At 46.1% G+C, this 25,770-nt stretch overlaps 1 protein-coding gene and 3 long non-coding RNA genes across 5 annotated transcripts in view; 1 reads left to right on the top strand and 3 right to left on the bottom strand.

The window, feature by feature from the left end:
• Nucleotides 1–21,293, top strand: part of NOL10 (nucleolar protein 10) — a 129,432-nt gene extending 108,139 nt beyond the window's left edge. The window contains exons 20-24 of one of the 2 annotated variants that reach the window (XR_004026955.1): nucleotides 3,096–3,198; nucleotides 8,630–9,023; nucleotides 19,451–19,569; nucleotides 19,959–20,349; nucleotides 20,825–21,293. Coding sequence is in view for 1 of the 2 variants with exons in the window: in XM_003272741.3 (XP_003272789.2) it covers nucleotides 3,096–3,198; nucleotides 8,630–8,749 (223 nt within the window). In the remaining variant the exon portion in view is untranslated. Of the gene's footprint in view, nucleotides 1–3,095; nucleotides 3,199–8,629; nucleotides 9,180–19,450; nucleotides 19,570–19,958; nucleotides 20,350–20,824 lie in introns of those variants that run through there. The other variant, XM_003272741.3, reaches the window with a different exon arrangement.
• Nucleotides 2,114–8,623, bottom strand: LOC115831468. The gene is made up of 3 exons (XR_004026957.1): nucleotides 8,381–8,623; nucleotides 2,433–2,578; nucleotides 2,114–2,332 (listed from the first exon to the last, which is right to left on the bottom strand). It is a non-coding gene; the product is annotated as an uncharacterized LOC115831468 (long non-coding RNA).
• On the bottom strand, nucleotides 10,183–16,462 carry LOC115831467. The gene is made up of 3 exons (XR_004026956.1): nucleotides 15,504–16,462; nucleotides 12,162–12,242; nucleotides 10,183–11,582 (listed from the first exon to the last, which is right to left on the bottom strand). It is a non-coding gene; the product is annotated as an uncharacterized LOC115831467 (long non-coding RNA).
• Nucleotides 21,294–21,510: 217 nt separating the features above from the next.
• On the bottom strand, nucleotides 21,511–25,485 carry LOC115831469. Its single transcript, XR_004026958.1, has 3 exons — nucleotides 24,054–25,485; nucleotides 22,782–22,966; nucleotides 21,511–22,129 (listed from the first exon to the last, which is right to left on the bottom strand). It is a non-coding gene; the product is annotated as an uncharacterized LOC115831469 (long non-coding RNA).
• Nucleotides 25,486–25,770: the final 285 nt, after the last annotated feature.

The following is a 25,770-nucleotide window of genomic DNA, read 5'->3' as shown; positions in this document are numbered from 1 at the left end:
CACATGCCTTTATGAATATGACCCCCACCCCCACACTGCCCCTTCCATGCAGCGGGATTCAAAACCTCTCGTCTGAGGAGCATTGAGTTTTAATTAAATACGTGTGTGTGTGCGCGTGTGTTCGTATTTTAAAACCTCGAAGTAAATTAGCCTCCTTGGTGCATCTAAATATTTAGATTTTCTTCCTTGTAGTTTCTGCCCACTTTCCATTTTAAGATAAATTTACTAATAATTTAGTTTCTTCCTCTGGGAGCCTTCTGCATTCTACACTGAGTAATTCTACCCACTTTTAACATTGTAAAGCCTATATCTATTTTCTTAGCAATCACAAGTTTGGGGATTGTTTTTATCTACTTGTTCCAATTAGATTTTCCCCTAGAATCCTTTACTATACACCAATGAAAAAGACCTGAAGTAAAGCCTAGGCAGGGAAAAGAAGTAGGGGCACGGTGGGGCATGGTGTGGAGCGGGGGAGGGGAGGGGAGAGGAGGGGGAGGGGAAGGCCAATTCTGCCATCCTCCTCTGCCACCTGCCAGTGGCCTGGAAGAAACATGCTGAGAAGCGCATGCAGCGTGGTGTTCTGCCTTTTGTTTTTCTGTTCAATAAGGAATTTTCAGGTGTTCCTACAGCAGTGTCTACTTAGGTCATCTCTGACCAAAGTCACACTCAAAAAGCAGGCTGTGGAACTGCTGGTTAGCAAACGCTTTCAGTAAACTGACTTTCAAAGGGAGGGAAGTGGAACTTCTTTAATGTAGAAATCTCCACACACGGTCTCTGTCTGTGTCTGATCTTCTGCCATGGTTTGTTCCAAAACTCAGCTTGTCTTTCCAAATAGCCTAGACAGAACAAGTTTTTACAAGTGCACATTGAAAGTACATTGAGAGAAACCCCAGAATGTGTATGCCCTATCATGGAGGAAGTAAGGTCATTCTTAACAGAGTAATAATTGCTCACAATTTACTGGCAAAGTCTTTTTCTTCCTAAATTAGTGTTTTCTGTATACCATCTTCTCTCAGTGGTTCCATAGTTATTCAGAATTCCTGTTAACTTTTTTTTTTAAGTGAAAGCAAGTTTAAGAAAGTAAAGGAATAAAAGAATGGCTACTCCATAGGCACAGCAGCCCTGTTAACTTTGAAACCTCAGAGTTTATAGCTATGAAAAGAAAGAAGAAGAATGACATGAACAGGTTGAGGAATTTGCTGAGGCTCACATAATTCACATGCATGCTAGAGTCCCGTTTACACTTTACTTTTGAATTGTTAGAAAAAAAAAAAAAAAGCTAACCTAAATCTTCGTTTCATTCCGTTTGTCATGTGGAAGCTTGTCATTGAGAATACTTAATGGACAAGTTTCCCGAACAAAACTGTGTAAATCAAGTATGGCCTGACACTTGCCTGGAAACCAGCAATTCTGAAATTGGAATCCTGCTTAGAACTGAATCCTTACATGGCCTGCAGCAAGTCATTTCACATCTTACCTCCCTTTTTTGCCATCTATAAAGGATAAATACTTCTGTCTCAGGGATGTTGAAAGGATTAATTAGTTAGTCTATAAAGAACTTTGAAGATGAAAAGTACTTTAAAAGTGCTTCTTAATAACATTATTGCTTAGAAAAGAGTACCACTTTTATGCTAACCACTTTGTCTCAAATTATATAAAGAAGGTATGTTTAGTACATTACTATGAGTTGTAAACTAGAGATAAATTTCTCATAGTGTGAACATCAAACGTGAGCTTCAGTATTTCAAAGAAGCATCACTTTGTCTTAAGGATCATTTAGGAGCTATGCTCTGCTCAGTAATTAGTTACAAAGATATATTTCAGGGAAAAAAAGACCCTTTCACACAGTTCAACCTTTTTTTTCTTCAGTCAGGTTTCTTAGCCATCACTTTAAAGGGCTGCGTTGAATTTCATCTGGGGCAGGGAGGGCAGGAGACAGAGTATACTATTTTTGAGGAGGGAACAGAATAGAAGAGAACCATATTCTTTGTTTTGTCTTCCCTGGCATCTCTCTCAATCTTATCAGGGGGATAGGAATCTATTGCTTTAGCCACTTCTAGAAAAGTTAGAGTAACTGTTTAAACTTACTGAAAATATATATCATTAGGCTTAATTCAGTTTATTTCCCTCTAAACCAAGTGAACAAAAAAGGCCAGTGTTCTAGTTTATAATAAAACATTATTATAACTTGCAGTGAAGTTTCATATAACAGGTACAAAATTCATACTTTACCTCTTTATTAGAAAGCAGAGGGGGGTTGTGTTAATTATACAGATGACAGGAAATGCAGGGCACAGCAGACTAACAGAGACACAGATTATATAAAGAGAGCCTAGAAAAATTTGGAAAATGTGATCAAGAAATGAGATTTAAATTTGGAATAAAGTATGTCAGAAAGAGTAAGTCAAGTAAGAAACTAAAAGGAAAGATACCTGGAGAGATAGCAGTGGCTGGAGCTGAATCAGGTAGAGTTACCCAAAGTGTAATTGCTTTTGTTTTCTCTCAGCGTCATTAGGCAGATTCATGTTTCAAGCTGTTCATGCTGTGGGATGATGGCTTGCAGTCTACGGAGTTAAGACTGAGTGAAGGAAAAACGAGAATTATCATAGCTCTTCTCTGTGGCTTGACCTGGAGGACTTAATTTGTGCTCATTCCTTTGTAAAAGGTGGACGAGTGGCCAAAATACTCACATACCTAATTTGTGTATTGTTTAAATATATCATTATATCATAAATGCCATGACCATTATGATCAATTACAGGCTTCAGGAGTAGATTGCTCTTTGCATTTGGTCTTCAGAAATATGATAGATTTTAGTAAGGAAAGTAGCAGGCATTGAAGTGTTTGGTCCTGCCACTTAAGATATTAAATTAGTGGGTGTTTTTGCCAGCCATTATTTTACAGTCTATCTCTGGAATATGAATAATGACTATTTGAATGCACCTAATTCTTTCAATTTATTGTGTTAAATGAATGATATTTTCTGTTTACATGTGTAAACATTTTTCTTTGCTATCAATTCTAATCAAAACTTGTTTCAAATAGTAAATTAAAACAATTTTGATTAATGTGGCATTCTTTTGAATTTCCCATAGCAAAACCCTTGAAGATCGTTTGAAAATTGAAGCAAAAAATGGGACATTGAGTGTATCCAACACCACCATTGGCAGCAAACAATTGACATTCACGTTAAAGAGGGTGAGTTGTCTTATTGTTATTTTTTTAATTCAAAAAGAAAAGCTTTCGATACTGTTTGTGTGTGTGTCCTCAGAGCAGCCTTCTCACGCTTCTCCCCTATTGAGGAAGCTGTGTTCCCTGTTCTAGCATTTCCCCTGCAACCAGAGCCCCTGGTGGGCCAAGAGCACAGTGTGTGGCTGCAGCAGAGCCAGGAATGTCACTGGTGTCCCAAGGGAGACAGGGAGTTAGTGGCCCTGGAGTTAGCTCTGTTGGAGATGAACCAGCTGTCTTGGTTTCTGGATCGCTCTGTGGCCTCAGGTGCGGCTTATAAAGCAAAAGTCCCATCCTGACCCTCTAAAGATGTAGGGCTACGACGTCCTGACCCTCTGAGGATGTAGGGCTACCTCGCATGTATATGGACTTTGAAGAAGACTGGGAATTGGTGAGTTCCGATAACTTGTGACAGTCACACCCAGCTTGCCCAGATACTATCATTTTAGCAGACGGACTACTCTGCCAGTGGTCATCCTATTCTAAATTGATTTATAAGATCCATTTTTTTTAGCCAGTGGTAATAATACCTGTCACACATTGTAGGAGGAGTAAGCTGCTTAAATATTTACTGTTAACTGGATACAGTTTTATTTCTCAAAAAAATTTTTTCTCATTCATAGTCAGTCCTCTTCAATATAGTCACCAAATAGAAAAGAATGACAAAGATTTCATCCCTGTGTTTTTTTTCCTAAGCAGTAGTAGGGAGATTATTCTTTTTTAAAATTGAGATATAATTCACAGACCATATGCATCCTTTTAAAGAGTACAATTCAGTGGTTCTTAGTGTATTCACTGAGTTGGGCAACCATCACACTATGTAATTCCAGAACATTTTCATCAGCCCAGAAAGAAGCCCTATACCCTTTAGCATTTACCCCCATACTTTCATCCCCCAGCCCCTGGCAACCACTAATCTACTTCCTGTCTCCATAGTTTTGCCTGTTCCAGACATTTCATACAAATGGAATCATTCAATGTGAAGTCTTTCATAATTTCACTGAGCATAATGTTTTCAAGGTTTATTCATTCAGTGGTGTAGCTTGCATCGGAATTGCATTTCTTTTTATGGCTGAATAATATACCATCGTATGTATATAACACATTTTGCTATTCATTCATTTTTTAAGGGACACTTGGGTTGTGTTCTTTTGGGGGAAGCGATTAATAATTGGCTGTGAAAATGAATGTGTAAATTTTTGCATGAACATGTGTTTTTATTTATCTTGGGTCTATACCTAGGAGTGGAATTGCTGGGTCGTACAGTGTAGCTATTTAACTTCTTGAGAAACCTGTCAGACTGTTTTCCAAAGTGGCTGCACCATTTTACATTCCCACCAAGCAGTGTATGAGGGTTGCAGGTTTTCCACATCCACACCAAACCTGTCTCTGTCTGTCATCTTTATTATAGCCATGCTAATGGGTGTGAGTGGTGTGTTTGATTTGCAGGTCCCTAATGAGTTGAGCATTTTATTATGTGCTTATTGGTCATTTGTGTATCATCTCTGGAGAACTACCTCATCACATCCTGTACCCATTCATCTCTGATTTCTCTAAAAGTTTCCCAACCTGCATCCAGGAGGCTTGCCAAGTAATAAAAAAACTTCATTATTCTAAGTGCAAAAAGCTTTTCAGTTAATAATTCTATCTGCTGAGAGCAAATTTGCCCTCTTACATTTATCACTTACATAAGCCAAATACACATTCAGAGGGACCTCATTGTGCCTGTTCCTAATTTCTTACCAATTTTCTTTATACCTGGAAGCGTTCCTTGATTCCCTCTGAAACTCAAGTGATGTCAAATGGGGCAGGAGCAGCGCAGCCTGGAAGGATCCCAGGTCTGCAGCGCAGCCATCTCAGCTCCTGCAGGGGCCCCTCTGCTGGGTTGAGTGAGCACCTATTTTGCAGTAACATGGAAATACAAGCCTTTTCCCACTGTTTCTAAATTGGAAGGTACTGAGTTGAACATCAGTTTAAAATTTGTAGTAAAATGAAAATAATATGGCTCTGAAATTATATTTTTGTTTATAAAAAAAGTATTAAGAATTGCTTAAAAAGGCCTCATAACTGAATCAAGCAGAGGCTTTGAAACTGCTTTGAGGAGTGTGTCAATTAATCTTTGATGTGTGTGTTTCCTTACTTGACAGACATTTTAATTATTAAATCTCAGTTTTACTTGAGTTCTAGTTTTCAGTAAATTTTACTTATTCGGACAGTTGTTCATAGAAGTCTCTTTTTACCATGTTTGATATGCTCAGGTAGAATCTTGAGTTTTTCCCATATTTATTTGCATATATACCTCCTAAAATTTCAATAAAATTGAAGAGGGAAAATCTATGCTTTAATGTCGTTTAAAATTGTATAGTGGCAAAACTGGGATTGTCACAAATCTAATTTTAAAATGCCATTTAGTACAGTTCTTCATCAAGCATGAGGCTGTTGCTGATACAAACGTGCCTGTTTGCACCTGTCCTCCTCCTCCCTCTGTGACAGGAGTGCTGGAGGCTGTGGTGAAGTAGTCAGGAAGAGGAGGCAGGAGCACCCGGGAGAAGTGCTAACGGGCCCATAGATCCCATCCTCCTGAATCCACCACATGGTGGCAAGGCCTTCCAGACGCAGCCTTGGGAGAGGGGCTAGTCGTAGTCCTTTTTCTGCATGGAGATTTGTCCGCAGAACAATAGCCACTGCTTACAATCTTCTCTCGAAGCTCCTACCTTGGTGGAGAAAGTCTGGCAGAGCTTCCCAAAATGTGTTCCAGGAGATGTAAATAGTGTCCCTGGAAGATTACTTTTGCCATCAGACAGATAAGGGAAAAACCTTGGACTGATGTCCATGTTGAAGACGTATGAAGGTACCTCAACTTAGAAACTCCAACACACACACCTTATCTGTATTTAGCACATCATTTTCCAAAATTATATGAAGAAACCCTTTCTTTTTTGAGACAGAGTGTCGCTCTGTTGCCCAGGCTGGAGTGCAGTGGCACCATCTCAGCTCACTGCAAGCTCCACCTCCTGGGTTCACGCCATTCTCCTGCCTCAGCCTCCCGAGTAGCTGGGACTACAGGCAGCTGCCACCATGCCCAGCTAATTTTTTGTATTTTTAGTAGAGACATGGTTTCACCATGTTAGCCAGCATGATATCGATCTCCTGACCTCGTGATCTGCCCGTCTCAGCCTCCCAAACTGCTGGGATTACAGGTGTGAGCCACCACATCTGGCCTGAAGAAACCCTTTTTAAATAAATCCTGATTAACATGAAGGATCGAAATATTGAATAACTAGTGTTGGTTCACTTTACAGGGCTCCTGGTGGTGTCATCACTTGCTCAGCTAGGGAGCGTTAGGAGTTCTGAGTTTTCCATTAATGCATGTGTATTGATGCCTGCCCTGTGCTGCATGCTAGGGACAGACATGGCTCTTGCGACCACAGTTCTCAGTCTATTGGGAGAGAGAGACAGTGGGTAAAAATTATACACCTCTAATTATATCATTAGAACTGTGGCAAGTGCTTCAAAGGAGAGCAGAGTGCTGTGAGAGTGTTTGGTAAGGGACCAAACTTTGCACAGTCTCAGTAAGCACAGTACTGAACTGACATAGTATTTCTATTTTTTTTAAATCCTTCCGGCTGCTGCATGGAGAGTTGCCTCAAGGGGTATTTGAAAGGAAGCAGAGCACAAGGAAGGCAGCTCCGTGGTGGCCGTGCTTAGGACAAGCAGCAGCCTGGGCTAGGGTGGGACCCTCTGAGATGGAGCACAGTGGAGGAGTTTGGGACACACTTCAGAAGAATACACAGGACAGGATTTACTTTGAAAAGACAGTTGAAGAATAGTAATAGAGAAGGGACTTAAAGAATTATTCAGAAACCCAGTTTAAGAGCTTCTTAGAATAGGAGAAATGCATCCTTTTTTTTTTTTCTGACATTACAAATTGCTTTCCTTCCCCACTATTCTCTCACTTTCAACTCTTTAATTTTAGAAGATTGGGTAATATCCACAAGAGGTGAATCCACTGGAGACTTTCTCCTCAGGGGTAACATACAGATGCATATGTTATGTTAGGTGTGTAGAAAATACAGATCCTGGCTGGGCGCGGTGGTGCAAGCCTGTAATCCCAGCACTTTGGGAGGCCAAGGTGTGTGGATCACAAAGTCAAGAGATCAAGACCATCCTGGACAACATGGTGAAACCCCGTCTCTACTAAAAATACAAAAATTAGCTGGGTGTGGTGGCGGGCGCCTGTAGTCCCAGCTATTCTGGAGGCTGAGGCAGGGGAATCGCTTGAAGCCGGGAGGCAGAGGTTGCAGTGAGTCGAGATTGCACCATTGCACTCCAGCCTGGCAACAGAGCAAGACTCCATCTCAAAAAAAAAAAAAAGAAAAAGAAAATACAGATCCCAGGGAAGCAGGTTCTCTGGGTGTCCATAAGACGGTGCTTTTCCGCCTTGTCAACTGAGGCCCCTGACAGTGCTGTCTCAGTTTACCATCTGTGCAGTTCCACCACTAAGAATATTTTTTTTTTTTTGAGCTTTACATTCAGGAGTTTGTATTTTCAAAACCATCAAATGTGTTTTTAAAACCGTATAACTCTTACCTTTGTTGTGGATTCTGCATTGATGCTCTTCTAAGAATTTCTGCTGAAAGTAGTTAAACCATTTGGCACCAGGGATGGGGAAGGGAGGAGTTCCAGCTCCCATGTGAGCCAATGAGCATTGAGAACAAATGTGAGCACCTTTCCAGCAGTCAGCCCGAGAGTCCACATGCTTATTGCAGCTGTGAACTTGTGCATCGTCTGCCTAGCTTTTATTAGTGATTAATGAGAGCAATTTGCTGCTTTTAAGGAGAGGTGGAGTTTTGGGAAACAGCTAAAAATTCTTTGGAGCGAGTTCTAGTGAATGAATGCTTTAATAATGTACTTTTAGTAAATTTAAGTATTTTTTCTTTTGTTTTTAAGAACAGTGGGAATAAATTAATGGTTCTAGTTTGTAAACAAAGATTTCTAAAAGGAAAGTGGACACTCTGTAAGTGATATCATCTTCTTAAGGTGGCTCTTGTGTAGGCTCTTTTAAAACATCCCAGTGGTTGTGTGAGTGTGTTTGTTGAAAAACCAGTCTCCTACTTTGTAGGAGACTGGTCTGTCAGGGCCCTTCTCTTACCTGGGGTTCAGAATTTCTGCTTTTGCATTGATAGTGAAAGTTGGCCTTGGTCCTGCCGTTTCTGCCAGGGTAGCATTTGTCAGAGCAGAGTCCAGGCAGCCCCATCATGTCCCCCGGAGCCTGTGGGTAGCATTTCTCCTGGCAGCAGGTCTGAGATTGGTGGTGGTACTGTTGGCAGCCTGACGGTTACCAGAAAAGAGGTATAGAATTTTCTCTCTTTCCCTCTACTCATTTAATTTTCTCTTTTAGTCTGAACAGCAGAAGAAGCAACAGGAGGCTGAGAAACTGCATCGACAAGAAAGGAAAAGACTCCGTCGTTCGGCCGGGCACCTGAAGTCAAGACACAAAAGAGGACGGTCATTTCATTGATTTGGGAAGTGGTCCTACCTGTGATTAGGGAGGGGTACGTCTCCCCCAAACTGATCATCGTTAGGGTGTTAAACACAGACAAGGGAACACACGTGTTTAAAGTTCATGTACATTCTTGTACACAGAGGGAAAGATTTGAAAACCTGTGCCTTGTGGATTGGACTTTGAAGCTGGGCCCTGCCGATGGCCACCGCATAGCCCCAAGGGTGTGCTTGCAAGTCGTTGCTCCCTGGAAACATTGTCCTTTCCCCATGGTTTTAATCATGAAAACCAGGTTGGTTGTTTTTTTTTTTAATATTGTGAAATGTACACCATGAAATGAAAGGTTTATCCTGTGCCAAAAACCAAGGTTTATCATGCTCTAGAACTTTTTTCTTGCACTGCCTACCGCCATTCATGATTAAACCATCCAGAAATAGCATCCCTGTTTTACCTGGTGTCTGTGTATTGCCTGTGTTTGTGTTTATAAGTTTATGCTGATAGGTTTGTTTGGCTTGCTTATGTATTAGTTTGGGATTTTTTAAATAATTTATACCAAGAGAATATAATCTAATGGTGCAGGTTGAGAGCATCCCAAATCCGAAAATCTAAAACTGTTTGAGCACTGTATTTATCTGTTCTTGCACTGCTATAAAGAACTACCTGAAACTGGGTAATTTATAAGTAAAGAAAAGAGGTTTAATTAACTCACAGTTCTGCCGGCAGTACAGGAAGCATGGCTGTGGAGGCCCGGGAAGCTTACAATCGTGGCAGAAGGTGAAGCGGAAGCAGGCACATCCTACATGGCTAGAGCCGGAGGAAGAGGGCAAAGAGGGAGATGCTACACACTTTCAAACACCAGATCTCCGAGGACTCACTAGCACAGAATAGCTAGGGGGAAGTCCGCCCCCATGATTCAGTCACCTCCCTCCAGGTCCCTCCTCCAACACCAAAGATTACAATTTGACATGAGATTTGTGTGGGGACACAGAGCAAAACCATATCAAGCACTGACATGACATTGGAGGAAAATGCTCATTCGAGCTTTTCAGGTTTTGGATTTTCAGATTTGGGATACTTGACTAGTAAATATAATACAGATATTCCAAAACACAAAAAAATCCAAAGTCTAAAAGACTTCTGGTCTCAAGCGTTTCAGATAAGGGATACCCAACCTGTAATAATGGGGAACAAGCAGTGGAGGCTGTTGGTTAATCTTGGCACAAGTTTAATTCAGGTTGTTTTTTTTTTTCCTGTTTCTTAAGTACAGTCAAACATAAACTTACTGGAGGAAACATTTATAAAAATAAATATACTTTCATTTGAATAGCTTCTTTGAGAAAGACTCCAAGAAGATTTTTTAATTAGACAAACGGTGGTGTGCACTTGTAGTCCCAGCTACTGAGGAGGCTGAGGTGGGTTGCTTGAGCCTGAGAAGTCGAGGCCAGCCTGGGCGACAGAGCAAGACCCGGATCTCAAAAAAAAAAAAAAAAAAAAAAAAAAGAACCAACTTTGGTTTCCTTAGTTTTTCCAGTGTTGATGTGATTTTGGAGGTGCCTTTATAGATTTTTAAGGGTCTTTATATACAACTGAAATAGTAACTCTTTGGACTGTGAATGATACAGCCTAACTTCGAATGGCATAAGCCGAGAGGCAGAATGCATTAATTTACATAACCATGCTTGGGACATGGAACTGGCCTCAGGAACACCTAGATCCATGGCTCCACGGTCAGTCAGCTAGCGCGTGCGCACTCTGTCTCTGTTTCCCTCTTTCTCTCTCTCTCCTTCCCCTACTCCCCCCTTCCTCCTCCTGTCTCACCATTGTTCCTTCTCTCTTCAGGCCTCCCCTGCTCTCTTTTCTCTGTGTGTTTCCTGTCCCCCTGCCTCTGCTCTCTGTGCTGCTTCTGCTGTGCAGATTGGCTTGTTCCCAAGGCAGGGAACAGCTTGGCCACGTGTCCACTTCCGTGGTCCGAGAAATGCGGTCTGTTTACAGAAAAAAGGTGTGTGGAAGGTGGGGTATGTGTGTATGTTCTCGTTCCTGGGGCAATCAGCCCCATTTGTGCTGTGGTACCAGGGAGTCCTCCAGCTGTTCCAACCCCTGGACCGGTACTGTCCTTTCTCAGCTTCTTTCCCCCTAAACTCTTGCTCAGTGTCCACCTCTTCTCAAAGGAAGGACTGCAGCTTCCTGTTGCCTTCTCTTCTCTGTTTCCACGTTGCCTCCCTCAGGGATGGGGGTTTTTTAAAATTTAGAGAGGGACACTTTGCTGGCTGGAATGTCCCCGGGGGTTGGGTGTTTATGCCCTTGGCCTGTTTCCTGAGGTCAGGCTCTGTCACGTCTACCCCTGGCTTTCCCAGGCCCCTCTTTTCCTTCCTTCTTGAAGGGCCTCCTGGTTCTGTGGGCAGCCAGTCTTCCACGGGGCCAGATTCTGCAGGCAGCGGTGCTCTGTTTACCCAGCGCCCTCAGCACACCAAGAGGTCAGGACATCAGGATAGAGGAGGAGGGCCAGGATCACTTCCGGGCACCTGGGAGGCTGGCAGTGTAGTAGAAAGAGCTTGGATTTGGAACCACCCTGACACAGGGTCAAATTCTAGGTCTGTTGCCTACTAGTTCTGTGTCTTTTGACTGTTCCCTTAATCTCTGTGAATCTCATTTCCTCCTGTAGATCAGCCTAATACTTAGTTTTTATTAGAGTAAAATGAGGCACTTACATTAGGTACAGCACCTGGCACTGTGCAAGGCTCATGAGGACTTGACAAAGCTTCTTGACCATTGAGGGTTTTCAAGAGCAGGGGAGGTGTCCGCTTTTGCTCTGGAGAGTTGCTGAAGGGCAGGCAGAGGGAATGCGCTGAGTCTGAGGGACACAGAAAGAGCATCTGCTGACAACAGCTGCATGGGCACTCCTTCTAGGCCCGACCCGTCCCTCTCATTGCCCCAGTTTTCCTACCGATTCAGCCCTTAACACAGGCCTGCCTCTTCAGGGCTGATTCCCATCGTGCCTGCTCTAATCCTTCATGTCTTCGAAGTTTCCTGTTTTCAAGTTTTATGCAGCTTTCGTACTCTACTCCATAATTTTTCCGTGTGTGTGATATACTACTCACTAGCCCTAGGAAATGGCCATTTCCCGTGGGTCTCTGTCCCAGGCACACGCAGCTGGGGGTGTTCATGAGCCAGCGCTAGAAGCATTTCCTTGCAGATGGGGCTCTGAGGGCATGGCTTTTACATCGGGACTGAGCTGGGGGTGTCCTGGACTGCCATTTCTCCCCTTCCCCTGCTCCAGATCCCCTCACCCTCCGACACCCCAGATCTAAGGCCCAAGTTTGTTTGTTTCCAAGTTGTGCTCAGCAGTTAGGATAGTGGTGGCTTTGGAGAGAGGGGGGAACATGGCTGGGAGGGACGTGATGGGGGATCCCGTTTGGTCCTCTTCCCTCACCTGATGATGGCTTTTCCCACGGGCGCACTTTGACCACTCCTGGGCTGCTCACGACTCGTCTCTTTCTCTGTGCTTGTTGTCCTTGAACAGAAAGTTTCATTGAAAAAGAATTACTCATGTTAGCCAGGATGGTCTGGATCTCCTGACCTTGTGATCTGCCCCCCCTCGGCCTCCCAAAGTGCTGGGATTACACGATGAAACCCCGTCTCTACTAAAAATACAAAAAATTAGCTGAGCATGGTGACGGGCACCTGTAGTCCCAGCTACTCGGGAGGCTGAGGCAGGAGAATGGCGTGAACCCGGGAGGCAGAGCTTGCACTGAGCCGAGATCGCACCACCACACTCCAGCCTGGGCAACAGAGCGAGACTCCATCTCAAAAAAAGAAAAAGAATTGCTTTATCAAAGGGACATGTTTCATGGCTCCTCACAAAACCATTTCTATAGATATAACACTGTAAGGTTATGTTTTTTTGATATTTTTCTGTTCTATAGACAATGATAGACACATCTGTTTTAATACAAATGGGATCACACTATATATGCTGTTCCTAAACTTGATTTTTTTATAACTAACAATAAATTAGAGATATTTTCCCAGGTCTATACATATTAATATGTAGGGTGATCTACCTCATCCTTTGTATAGAGTATTTCATTACATGGCTGACCCATAATTTATTTAACTCTCTGTCTACATACAGTTCAACCTAAAAATCTAAAGAAATAACCTTTTAAGATCTTTTTTCAAAAAAAGTTTACATTCAAGGAGACACATGTGCTTGTTTGTGAGATGGGCATATTGCACACTGGTGAGGAGTGGGCTTCCAATGCACCCATTACCCAAATAGTGGACACTGCATCCAATAGACAGTTCCTCAACCCTCACCACCTTCCCAGCCTTTGGGGTTCCCTGTGTCTGTTATTTCCATCTTTTTTTTTCTTTTTTTGAGACAGAGTCTCATTCTGTCGCCCAGGCTGGAGTCCAATGGTGCAATCTCAGCTCACTGCAACCTCTGCCTCCCAGGTTCAAGCCATTCTCCTGCCTCAGCCTCCTGAGTAGCTGGGACCACAGGCACCCACCACCACACCCAGCTAATTTTTGTATTTTTAGTAGAGGCGAGGTTTCACCATGTTGGCCAGACTGGTCTTGAACTATTGACCACCTTCCTCGGCCTCCCAAAGTGCTGGGATTACAGACATGAGCCACCATGCCCCGCCAGTTATTTCCATCTTTATGACCATGTGTACCCATAAAAATCATTTCTATAGTAAGTATAACCCAAGTTATTTTTTAAATGAATGTAGTAACTTTGCAAAACATTTGTGTGTAGAAAAACAATGGAAATGTCATTTTGGTTATCATTTTCTTTCTTTTCCTTCACTATATGGGGCTTGATAGTTTTAACTCCACCAGTTAAAATAGAGTTTTAGCATCTTTTTTATTCATCATTTGTCAGAAGAGCAAAAACAAATACTTTATAACATTTTATTATAAAGTAACAAAAACAACCTTCATAACATTCTTTTAAGTACCATTTATGGTACAACAATTGAAAAGTTCCTAGGACATTTCTATGGATTTCCCATCTCTTGTGAATAACCCCCTCAGTTATTCTTCAGCTACAGGAGAGGGTGGGGTGCGTGGGGCTGGGGCAGAAGCAGGAGACCACTTGGGAAGCGCCATAGCATCCTGGGTGGGTGATGGGTCTGGCCCAGAGGTAACAAGGGCAGGGCCCCAATAGGTTTTGCAGGTAGGATTGACAGGATGTGGAGGAGAGGAGCCAGGCATAGCTCTGACATATTTGGCCTTAGCAATGGCAAAGATGGAACTGTCCTTGCTTGGTACCACAAAAACCACAGCAGAAATAAGTTTGGGGGTGAGGAGGTAGTGAGGGATTCTGTTTTGACCAGAATCAGCTTATTTTATTATGTACGTGTTATTTATGTGGGGACAGGTTCTCACTCTGTTGCCTGGGCTGGTGTGCAGTGGCATGATCACAGCTCATTGCAGCCTCAACCTCCAGGGCTCAAGTGATCCTCCCCGCTCAGCCTCCCAAAGTGCTGGGATTACAGGCATGAGCCATCTTATTTTTATTTATTTATTTATTTATTTATTGTTTTTAGAGACGGGCTCGCTATGTTGCTCAGGCTGGTCTTGAACTCCTGGCCTCCAGTGCTCCTCCCACCTCAGCCTCTCGAGTAGCTAGAATTGCAGACTTATTTTAGATTGAATGCTTATCATTTTTCTCTTTTTGAAACGCCCCGTGGTTCATGTTCTCACTCAGAGTAACAGTCCACATCCCCACAGCAGCCCACAAGGCACTGTGTGGCCCCGGCTGGCCTGTCCAGTGCTCTCCCCTCCCCCCGCTCATCCTCTGCATTGCTGGCCTCCCTGTCGTTTCTAGAACACTCAAGCATTCTCTTAAGCCAAGGCCTTTGCAGTTGTGATTCCCTCTGCATGGAATGCTCTTCCCCAGCCATCTCCTGTCACTCTCTCACCCACCCCATCAGGTCATGACCACCCTATTTAGATTGTCAAACCCCATCTCTTGGATTGAAGATGAGATGATATGCAACGTGCTTTTTAAAAAGACTACTATAGACAATGTCAAACGTATACCAAAGTAGAGAAGAATTTAATGTGCTTCCATGTACCCAGCACCTGCTTCAGTAGTCAACAGTAGCTAACCCTGTTTCATCCTCACTCCTACCCATTTTCCCATTGTTTTGAAATATTTAATCCCAGACATCATATTGTTTCATTCATAAATCTTCATAGTGGCTTACTTGTTTATGGTTGGTTCCCCAGCCCCACTCCCTTCCACAGCAGCCTAGTAAGGGTAGGGATGTGGGTTTGGATATGTTTTGCTCATTGCTGTATATCCAGCATCTAGAACAATGCCTGGCACCTCGTAGCTACTTATCAATATTTATTAGATGAATAATTAGGTCAAGTTTGATGAAGCCTGAAGATTGAACTCTAGCTTTAATACAAGAGGGGTATTAAATTTTTGACTGCAGCTGTTTGAGAGGGGCTGGGAATGCTGAACAGCCTAATTGGAGTAGTTGAGGAGAGAATGGGGGAAAGGAATCAGAAATAGTGATTATGCACAATAGCTGATACAGGGGAACAGAAAATAGGACATTTGAGATCAAGAGAGGGCTTTAAGAGGGTAGATATTATAGCCTGTCTGTGTGCCCCTGGGAATGATCAGGAAAGACTGAAAGCGATGATGCCAGACAGAGGGCAGCTCCTGGAGTGATGTCGGGAAGTCCGTGTGGTGGTCCTCTGTCGCCGCATAACAAACTACCCACTACTTAGAGGTTTAAAAGAAACGTACCTCACAATTTCAGTCGATGAGGAATCCAGCTTAGCAGGGTGATTCTGTCCAAGTTCCTCCTGAGGGTACAGTCATCTAAAGGCTTGCCTGGGTCTAGAAGAGCCCTCTTCCAAGCTCCCACACATGGCTTTCGGCAGGCAGCCATCGTTCCTTGCCACATGGCCTCTCCGCAGGGCTGCTTCAATGTCCTCACAGCATGGCTGCCTTCCCCCAGAGCAAGCCATCCAAGAGAGCAAGAGACTAAGATGGGAACCACAGTGTCTTTTATGACCTAGTATTAGAAGTTGCATGTCATCCCTTACTCTGATTTGTTAGAAGGGAGTCACTAAGTACAAAGTAGGGTGGCCAGACATCCAAATAAAGATAAACAAAGGCTTCTTAGTATAGGTGTATTCAAAATATTGCATAGGGAATTCTTATACTAAATAATGACTTTATCTGAATCTCAAAGTTAAGGTACGACCTGTATTTTTATTTGTTAGATTTGGCAACTTCAGAAGGAATTTGTGGACATACTTTTAAAACTATGGCAGTAGCCAAAGGGAATGGTATGTAGTGCATATGTAGAGCTCAGGCCTACAGAAACACAACAGATCATAGGGAGAGGGCAGGCGGAGTACCTGGCAAATGTAGATAGGTAGGCGGGTGGGTAGGCAGATGCAGTGAGGGGAGCAGGTGGACATGCTCTTCTGATTGCTTCTTTTTTCTCACTGGAGTAAGCAGCAAGGTTACGGGCAAGGTAACCTTCTCGCGCCCAGCCATACACCTTGCACAGAGCTTACCCTTGACTCAGACCCTCCGTGCTGGGGGAATTACCTCCCCGTGACTGTGCTAGGAAGACACCTCTTGGCTCCTGGAGAGTCAGAAAAGCACAGGACATGGAGTTGAGAAACCTGGGTTCTGCTTTTTCTTTTTTTTTTTTTTTTTTTTTTTTTTTTTTGAGACAGAGTCTCGCTCTATCGCCCAGACTGGAGTACAGTGGCACAATCTCGGCTCACTGCAACCTCCACCTCCCGGGTTCAAGTGATTCTCCTGTCTCAGCCTCCTGAGTAGCTGGGATTACAGGCACATGCCGCCATGACCAGCTAAATTTTTGTATGTTAGTAGAGATGGGGTTCCACCGTGTTGCCCAGGCTGGTCTCGAACTCCTGAGCTCAGGCAATCCGCCCACCTTGGCCTCCCAAAGTGCTAGGATTACAGGTGTGAGCCACCGCACCTGGCCTGCTCTTTCTTTTCTCTGTTATGGCCTCTCTGGGTTTCCAAAATTCTACCTCAGTGTTTTTCTTTTTTCTCTTTTTTTTTTTTTTTTTTATGGAGTCTCACTCTGTCACCAGGCTGGAGTACAGTGGCACAATCTTGGCTCACTGCAACCTCTGCCTCCCGGGTTCAAGCAGTTCTTCTGCCTCAGCCTCCCGAGTAGCTGGGACTACAGGCAGGCACCACCACGCCCAGCTAATGTTTTTGTATTTTTAGTAGAGACAGGGTTTCACCATGTTGGCCATGGTTTCAATCTCCTGACCTCGTGATCCACCCGCCTCAGCCTCCCAAAGTGCTGGGATTACAGGCGTGAGCTACCGCGCCTGGCAATTTTTTTTTTTTTTTTTTTTTTTGAGACGGCGTCTCACTCTGTCGCCCAGGCTGGGGTGCAGTGACGCAATCTTGGCTCACTGCAACCTCCGCCTCCCAGGTTCAAGTGATTCTTGTGCTTCAGCCTCCCTCAATGTTTTTTTACTTTGTCCCACAGTAAGAAATCCATTTGACATCATGGTGCAGAATACATGTACATCAAAGGTATTAGAAAATTGTTATCTTGCATCATACAAAGGACACTGTTATTTTTCTATCCAGTCCTGCTCTAGTTCCTTTACACCTCCCCCCAAAAAAGTCCACATGCATTACTGTGGTTCCACCACCCACTAATGATGGCTGCAACCCCGAGCTGAGAATCACTGCCTACTACCCTAATCAACTGATGGCATTCTGACAGGAGTATGTTGACAAAGCCCATACTGAAATGTGTCCCCCAAATGTGTAATTGTTCCTATTGTAATGTGATAAATTGTGTAATGAAACGTTTTGCTGGAGTTTTATGAGAATTTTTTTTGACTGAAGACACGAAATGAGTTTTTAATGCTTTTTTTCAAAGCTCTATTTTCAGCATAAATTAAGTACAAAATATATTTTATGGAATAGTTATAGGGTTTTATAGGAAAATTTAAAAGATTTTGTGGTTCTAAGGAAAACTTTCAATGCGTTAAAAACCTATCCAGGGCCTGGCGCAGCGGCTCACGTCTGTAATCCCAGCACTTTGGGAGGCTGAGACAGGCAGATCACTTGAGGCCAGGAGTTCAAGACCAGCCTGGTCAACATAGTGAAACCCCATCTCTACTAAAAATACAAAAAAATTAGCCAGATGTGGTGGCAGGTGCCTATAGTTCCAGCTACTCAGGAGACTGAGGCAGGAGAATCACCTGAACCTGGGAGGCAGAGGTTGCAGTGAGCCAAGATCGTGCCACTGCACTCTAGTCTGGGCAACAGAGCAAAACTCCGTCTCAAAAAAATAAAAATAAAAAAAACCTGTCGAGTTTTTTTGTTTGATAAATTTTGTTTTTGAAATGGTTTCCAAACCTGACTTTACCCATGTAGCCATGAAGTTAAAACAAAATCCTAGAGTTTCTGCTGTCATCGTAAGCAATTACAAAACTTCATTTTACTCTTTGTGGAAGACTAGTCTCCATTTCACACGCAATAGAAGATTCAACTCTCTTTTGCACTTGAGAATACTAAAAGTAAATGTATTTTAGTAAAAAAGAAAAACCCACGTGTAAATGAATGTGTGTCTTGGAGCAACTGAATTCTATTCAAAACTTTGGAAGGAAACAGCAAAGTGTTAGAATACGTGATTTTTAAAGTGTATGTATAAATAAATACGGTGAGTAAATATTTGCTTATTTCTTGTGACATCCCTAAAAAGTTTATATATACAAGTTGGCATAATTTTTTTTCTTCCCCTTGGGAAATAGTGTAATTGCCTTTATTTGGAGTTTCCTTATATTTAACCGTTTATAATTATAGTAGCTTGATTTAGGACATTACACATCTCTTTGAACGTGGGGAAATTTTCAGTCCTGAAAATTTTTATTCTTAAAATTGTTTTTTTATTAACATGTACATTTTCCAAAATTAATGCAATAACAAATCTGACAGTTAAAGAGGCCGGGCGCGGTGGCTCACGCTTGTAATCCCAGCACTTTGGGAGGCCGAGGCGGGCGGATCACGAGGTCAGGAGATCGAGACCACGGTGAAACCTGTCTCTACTAAAAATACAAAAAATTAGCCGGGCGTGGTGGCGGGCGCCTGTAGTCCCAGCTACTTGGAGAGGCTGAGGCAGGAGAATGGCGTGAACCCGGGAGGCGGAGCTTGCAGTGAGCCAAGATTGCGCCACTGCACTCCAGCCTGGGCGACAGAGCGAGACTCCGTCTCAAAAAAAAAAAAAAAAAAAAAAAAAAAAAAACAAATCTGACAGTTAATATTTGAAAGAACTATTTTGGTGAGCAGCATGCTGCCTCCTACTGAAAACATCTAATGTTCCCCATGAGCACATACTGGGTGAATGGAAACTTCTAAGACAATGTCAGTCCTTACCCTTGGAGACAGGACGGCCTGAGGCAGGAGTGTCAGGAGGGACACAGGTCACCATGCTGGTGCAGGCTGCGGGTGTGCAGCTCCCTGCAGGGGGTGGAACCCTCCCCGCTCCCCAGGCATCCTGCCCAGTGAGAGTCCCAGATGCACATCTTAATGCACGAGGAAGTTACTATTCTCTCACTGTTGTCGGTTGCAGACCCTATTTGTGACTATTCTGTAAACCCAGATGGAACTTCAAAGCGGTAGGGTGGAAGGAGGCCAACTATATTATTCTAGTAGCCTTAGGTTTCTTTCCAATGCAGGACAAAATCACGAATCTCAGCCTCTCAGGATTTGAGGGATCTTCTAGTTGAGCTGGCTGAGACGCCTACCTGATTGGATTTCCCGAGTTGCCTTCTCTCCCATTTCAGATGATCTCATTGTGAGTTGAGATTTGGAAAATCAAAACATCTCTCCCTGCCCTTCCCCCCCTCGCTTCCTCCTGCCCTTGCTAGGTCTGCCTTCCAGGGTTCTGCAGAACTACTCTGATTTCTCCTCGCACTCCCCTCCCTGTCCCCATTTCCCCTGCACATCACCCCTTTCCTTGCTGGGACCCCCCTCCAGTCCCCTCCACTCACCACTCAAGCTCGTGGGAGAGAAGCTCATCTCCCGATCTCCAGCCTTGCTAGCCTCCCTGGGAGCTTCGACACGGCCTCCATTTCCCTCTTGTCCTCAGCCTCCTTGGTCTCTGCCGACTCCTCATCCTCACCCACGCAGGTGTTAACATGCTCCAGGATGTCTTTAAGCCTGTCACTCTTCTTCCTTCCACAGTGTCACCTCTCTTCAGTGTCCCAGCGCTGCCTCCCAGATAGCCTCTGGGCCTTTCATCTGGGTGGCCGCTGGCACTTTGTGAGTTCCACATGCTCAAAGCAAAACTCATCCACCCCATCCCACCCACCCGAACACTTGCTGCTACTCCTCATTCGCCCGTCTATGAAGCTGAGCCAGAAGTCACAGTTGCCGCAACCACTACTTATCGAGCACTCTGTGCAGGTGACTCAGCAAAGAGCCGTTTCCCTGAGTTTATGCTTCACGGGGGAGACAGACAAGATCCAGTAGACACGATGCAGGCCACACGAGCCATTGGGCAGGAAGGAGAGCTGGGAGGGCAGGGCTGAGAATGCAAGAAATCGGCTGGCTCAGAAGAGGCCTCTCTGAGAAGGTGAGAAGTGAGCAAAGCCTGGAAGGAAGGGAGGGAGTTGGCCAGGGTATCCGGGAGGAACGTTCTAGGCAGAGATCTCCAGGGTGCATCAGAAGCCCCTGGAGGGCATGTAAGGCAGGGTTTCTAATTCAGTGGGTCTGAGGTGGGGGTAGAAAACCTGCATTTCCAACATCACAGATGCTGCTGCTGCAGCTGGCCTGGGGCCCCACCCAAGAACCACTGGCTGGTGCAAAGGCCCGAGGCAGGGCTTTGCCCGGATGCTCAAGAAGACTCCATTGGCCCCTGGGGCTGGCAAGGAGTAAAAGATTCCCCTGTAATCCGGCGGGTGTGGCTTGGTGTCAGCTGTACCAGAGTGAGTTGTGGGGCACTTGGGTCCTTGCATTGCTGTCCCAGCCCATGGAGCTCTCCGTGGGGATCTTTTCATCCTAGGAACCTCAGCCACAACTTCCTCCTTGCCCTTTGCTCGCCTCTGCAGCCTCCTGGCCCAGCAGCCTTCTCTGCACGCGAATGGCAGCAGCATCTGGGCTCCCCAGGCCAAGCTGTGGGAAACTCTAAGCCTTTCATGATGATGGGCTTTCAAAATCCAGGATGGACTGATTAGTGAAGACAACAGAAGGAAACAAGACCTGGGTCTGGTCCGGACTTGCTCATGGCGAAGATTTCAGTTAGTGGCCAAGTCACTTAACCTGTCCATGCCTTGGTGTCTACATCTGTAAAATGGGTTTAATAGTATCTGTCCCCTAAGACTTCAGAAGATGTTAGTGGAGCCTAGTGAGTGAAGTCCATTAAATTCAGAAGAAAGGCGTAACTAAATACAAAGCACTACTAGAATTAGCTCTCAGGTTCTTTAAGCCAGGTTGCATCTTGTTTTAAGAGGGTTACCATGGCGATGAGTTTGTTTGAAAACCATATGTTTAAAAGGCTTGGCTATTATCTTGCAACAATAAGTAAATTTCATTTTGCTGGTTCCCATTGTAACTGAGAGATGCAGCGCCTCACCAGCAGCCATGACAGCCAGCACTGCTGCGACTGCCACCTTCTGCCATGGCAAAGAGCATGGTTACTCCTCCTGGACGTACAGTACTTATTGTACGTTGTAGAGGCCACTGTGATGGCGTCTTGTCATGCGGATAGAGGACTGTCCTGTGGACAGAACCCACCAGAATAATGCTCCTGCTATACCCACATCTGTGGTTAAGCTGGATCTGCACTGGGCCAGAGATGTTGGTGGGATGGGCAGGGAGGGGTGAGGCTGAGCATCCTCCAGGAATGACTCTGTACCAGGCACCATCAGATTCTTTACACGTCACATCTCATCAAATGCCCCCAGCAGCCTGGCACTGTCCCGGGCAGCAGGATGGGGGTGTGGGTGCATAAGAGGCAGGACGTTCCCTCCCTCCATGAGAACACAATTCAGCCTAGAAACGCAGACAGCATGACAATGCTGGGGAGGTGGTGGGGGTCCTAAAACTCAAGAACAGGGGCCAGCCCAGAATCTGGGGTCCTGGGGCTGGGCAGGGGCTTGGGTCAGTCCCTGGGTGCAATCCCAGCCCCACCGCACAGCAGCTGCATGACAGTGGACAAGTCACTCACCCTGCTTGCCCTGGTTTCCACATACAGGAGCACACACAGCGCTGTCAGTGGGACGTGGGGCACGCCACGTTCAGAGGCTCCATGTGAGTGTCTGGCAGGCAGCAGCAACTGAATGAATGGGGCAATGGGGACTGTGGCCCTGGATGGGGACACGTAGCTCCTCGGGTGCTGCTCTAGCTCCGTGGTCCTGATTGGACAGGAAAGACCCTGTGACGCCGCCGTTGCTTCTTCTCAGAGCTGGACCCACCACAGGCACCTCACACACCTCCTGGAGTGCAGGAAGCAGGACCCCTTCTCTATGTGGGGCCACATGAGCAGAATCTTGCTCAGGTCTGAAAGCCCCGCCTCTGCTAAGAGGGGCTTTGAGGGGGTCACATGTCCTGATGTTCCTGCTCATGATTGGGCTTTGGTGTCCCTGCTGTGTCACAGGCTCAGTCGCAGCCAAGGCAGGACCAGGGGCTAGAGGGTCTCAGAGGCTGCCGCTCAGCCCCTGCCTCAGTTTCCTTACACTGTGAAGGTGGAGTCAGGTGAGCCTCCCATTGCCTGGTTTTCCTGGGGAGGGTGGGGTCTTCCTGTCCAGCTTGGACGTGGAGTGGAGCACCCCTCTTTCCCACAGTCCCGCTAAACTGGACTCATTTTCCTTCAAAGCCTAAGTCTTGTGAAGACACTTGTGCCCTGGAGGGCTTGGCGGCCACGAGGTGAGCACTCCATGGCAGGGCCTCGCCACCAAGGCACCTGCCGCTCAGCACAGCGCTGTGCACAGCAGGTGCTTACTAAATACAGGCTTAGTGAATAAGTGAATGAATGGAGAAGGGCATGAGAGAGGGGAAGAAACTCACCTGTATTCGCTCAAAACAGCCCAAATTCTGGCCTCCGGTCGGCATGGTACCAAGGAGAGCCGCGCATGTGGTGGTCTGAGCCTCAGCCAGGGGGGGCCCAAGGGTGGGGGTGAGGCGAGGTGCACCCATTTTCCTGGGAGCTGAGCTGGAGGCTGATCCCGGCTCCGGGCCTCCTGCTTCCTTTCCTGTGTGGGGAAACGAGAGGCATTTCCTGGAAATGCAGCCTGGGCGCAGCCGAGGACAGAGCCAGGGAGGCTGGGAGGAGGCTGTGGGCCAGGGCTCTGGGACAGGTGAGAAGACCCGGGTGCTCTGCCCAGAGCCCCCGTCCCCCAGCAGAGTGGCTACAAATTTCCTTCCCATCAGAAGTCAGGCCCTGTAAGTCCATGGACCAAGACAAGCCACCTCCAACCAGAAAGAACTCTGGAGAGAGGTGCCTGTGTCCACACCCGTGGTTGCTCAGGGACCAGTCAGGCAACCTCCTGCCTCAGTTTCCCCCTACAAAACAGGGAGATCAGCATGGTTCATTCTGTGCCCCCAGGAGAGGCACCTGTTATACAGAGCAGGGCAACAAACAATGGCCCATGGGCCGAACCCAGTCACGGCTTGGTGCTGCTGCTTCCTTTTCAGCCACCCACCTTGTAGTGCCTGGCAAGGGCAGCCTAAGGGAACCCACACCCTCTCTGACACCTCTGTTGTGTGGCTCTCACAGCTCTCCCTGCTGTCATAGCTTATCATTTATTTATTATTTTTTTGCAACTGAGTCTCACTCTCACCCACGCTGGAGTGCAGTGGCATAATCTCGGCTCACTGCAGCCTCCGCCTCCCGGGTTCAAGCGATCCTCCTGCCTCAGCCTACTGAGTAGCTGGGACTACAGGCGTGTGCCAGTACACCTGGCTAATGTTTGTATTTTTTGTAGAGGCAGGGTTTCACCATGTTGGCCAGGCTGGTCCCGCACTCCCGACCTCAGGTGATCTGCCCACCATAGCCTCCCAAAGTGCTGAGATTACAGATGTGAGCCATCGCGTCCAGACGGAAATTATCATTTATTTATTTTTGTTCATCTTCCTCTACTAGAATGGAAACTCCACTAAGAGCAAGGATCCCGTTTATTCTTTATTTCCGTATCCCCGGTGTCTTTGAAAGTGCCTGGTACGTACTGGCACAACGTTTCTGAAATGAATGAGTAGATATGGCTCTGCGGGGGTCCTGTGACCCACATAACCAAGTGCTGAGAGCTGGGTGGCTCACAACAACAGAACCCATTCTCTTACCGTCCTGGAGGCCAGGCGTCTGACATCGAGGTGTCAGCAGGGCCCTGCTCCCTCCAAAGGCTCTTGGGGAGGTTCCTTCCCTGCCTCCTCCAGCGTCTGGGGGTTGCTGGCAATCTTTGGCACTCCTTGGCTTGTGGACGCTTCACTCCAATCTCCGTCTCCGTTTCTGCCCAGAATTCTCCCTTGTGAGCCTGTGTCTTCGCTTTCTCAGGAGAATTGCTCATTCCAGCTGCAGTTCTTCCAGAGGGCGGCCTGCGCGCGTGAACTGCCTGAGCGGGGAACCCAGCCGGATAATGAACTGCCCAGGCCCCAGCTCCCGGCTTGATTTGCTGCGGTTTTCCTAATTGGAAGAGAAACGTATGCTGATTATTTTTAGACATAAACATTACAGAAATGTAACAAAAGCAAGTGAAATTCCCCCCAGCCCCATCTCTCCCTGCTCAATGGCGTGATTGCACACAGTTGGGGCTGGTGCCTCAACTCAGGCCTCTCATCACCCACGGAGGCCTGGGATGGGCAAAGCATGACGTCAGGCACCATGGGGGGCATCTGCAGCCTTGGAAATGCCCCAAGGGGAAGGGGACAAGAGGAAAGGGAGTGAGACCATGGGATGGACCCGCGGACCTTCTCGCTCTAGTTCCCAGCCTCTGCCTGCCCCGCGGGAGGCTAAGTTCCCCGAGAGTGCGGGAACGCACAGTGAGCCAATGCTGGTTGCCAGGCCTGCGTGCGCACAGGCAGACCCTCCGCTGTGTCTTTCGGTGCCTGCGAGCGCCTTGCCGGTCTGCAGCTCGTAAACCCTCTCCACTCACCATCTATTTTGCTATTTTTTAATTGCCTGAGGTCAAATCCAGAAAGCAGCTTCTGAGATTCCCGCGGCTTCCTGCCCGCCTGGTGTCCTACGCTACCATTTTCCTGTGCAAACACTTGAGGGGCGTTGGGAGCCGAGGGAATTGGAGCAGCAGGCCCTGTTCCTTCCCCTAGCCGTGTGTTTAGGAAGGCCTTTGGAAACACAACCGTTTGGAAAAGTCTTGAAATAGGAAATAGAGTCCCAGCTGAGTGTCTAGGTTACATGAGAGTCAAAAAATATAAAATCATTTCCTCCAAGGTTGCCAAGTTTGGAGGGCCCACCCCGCTCTGCACATCCTGCAAATGACTCAACTTGAATTTACCTCCGTGACTCTTGCGCGACTTCCACGCATGAAGCCAGCACCCGAAGGAGCACTGGGTGCCCCTGGCGGCCTGGACACCAGCCTCCCCTCCATCACAACACGGGGACCCTGTCTCAGGCCGGGCCTGGCCCACTGCTCAACAAGCGTCACACTGTTACCTGGGGCATCTGTAGAACTTTTCATCAGACAAGGAGAAATGGCCTGTCCCTTGCATGGGGAGAATTCCTCTGCTATTTTAACCATTTTCTTTCTTTTTTTTTTTTTTTTTTGAGACGGAGTTTTGCTGGAGTGCAATGGCGCCATCTCAGCTCACCATAACCTCCGCCTCCTGGGTTCAAGCAATTCTCCTGCCTCAGCCTCCTGAGTAGCTGCGATTACAGGCATGCGCCACCACGCCCGGCTAATTTTGTATTTTTTAGTAGAGATGGGGTTTCTTCATGTTGGTCAGGCTGGTCTCGAACTCCCAACCTCAGGTGATTCACCCGCCTCGGCCTCCCAAAGTGCTGGGATTACAGGCATGAGGCACCGCACCCGGCCTTATTTTAACC

Source organism: Nomascus leucogenys, chromosome 19 (assembly GCF_006542625.1).
Source record: "Nomascus leucogenys isolate Asia chromosome 19, Asia_NLE_v1, whole genome shotgun sequence".
Classification (NCBI taxonomy): domain Eukaryota; kingdom Metazoa; phylum Chordata; class Mammalia; order Primates; family Hylobatidae; genus Nomascus; species Nomascus leucogenys.
Note: the sequence above shows the minus strand (reverse complement) of the source record. Positions and strands in the feature narration are given on the sequence as shown.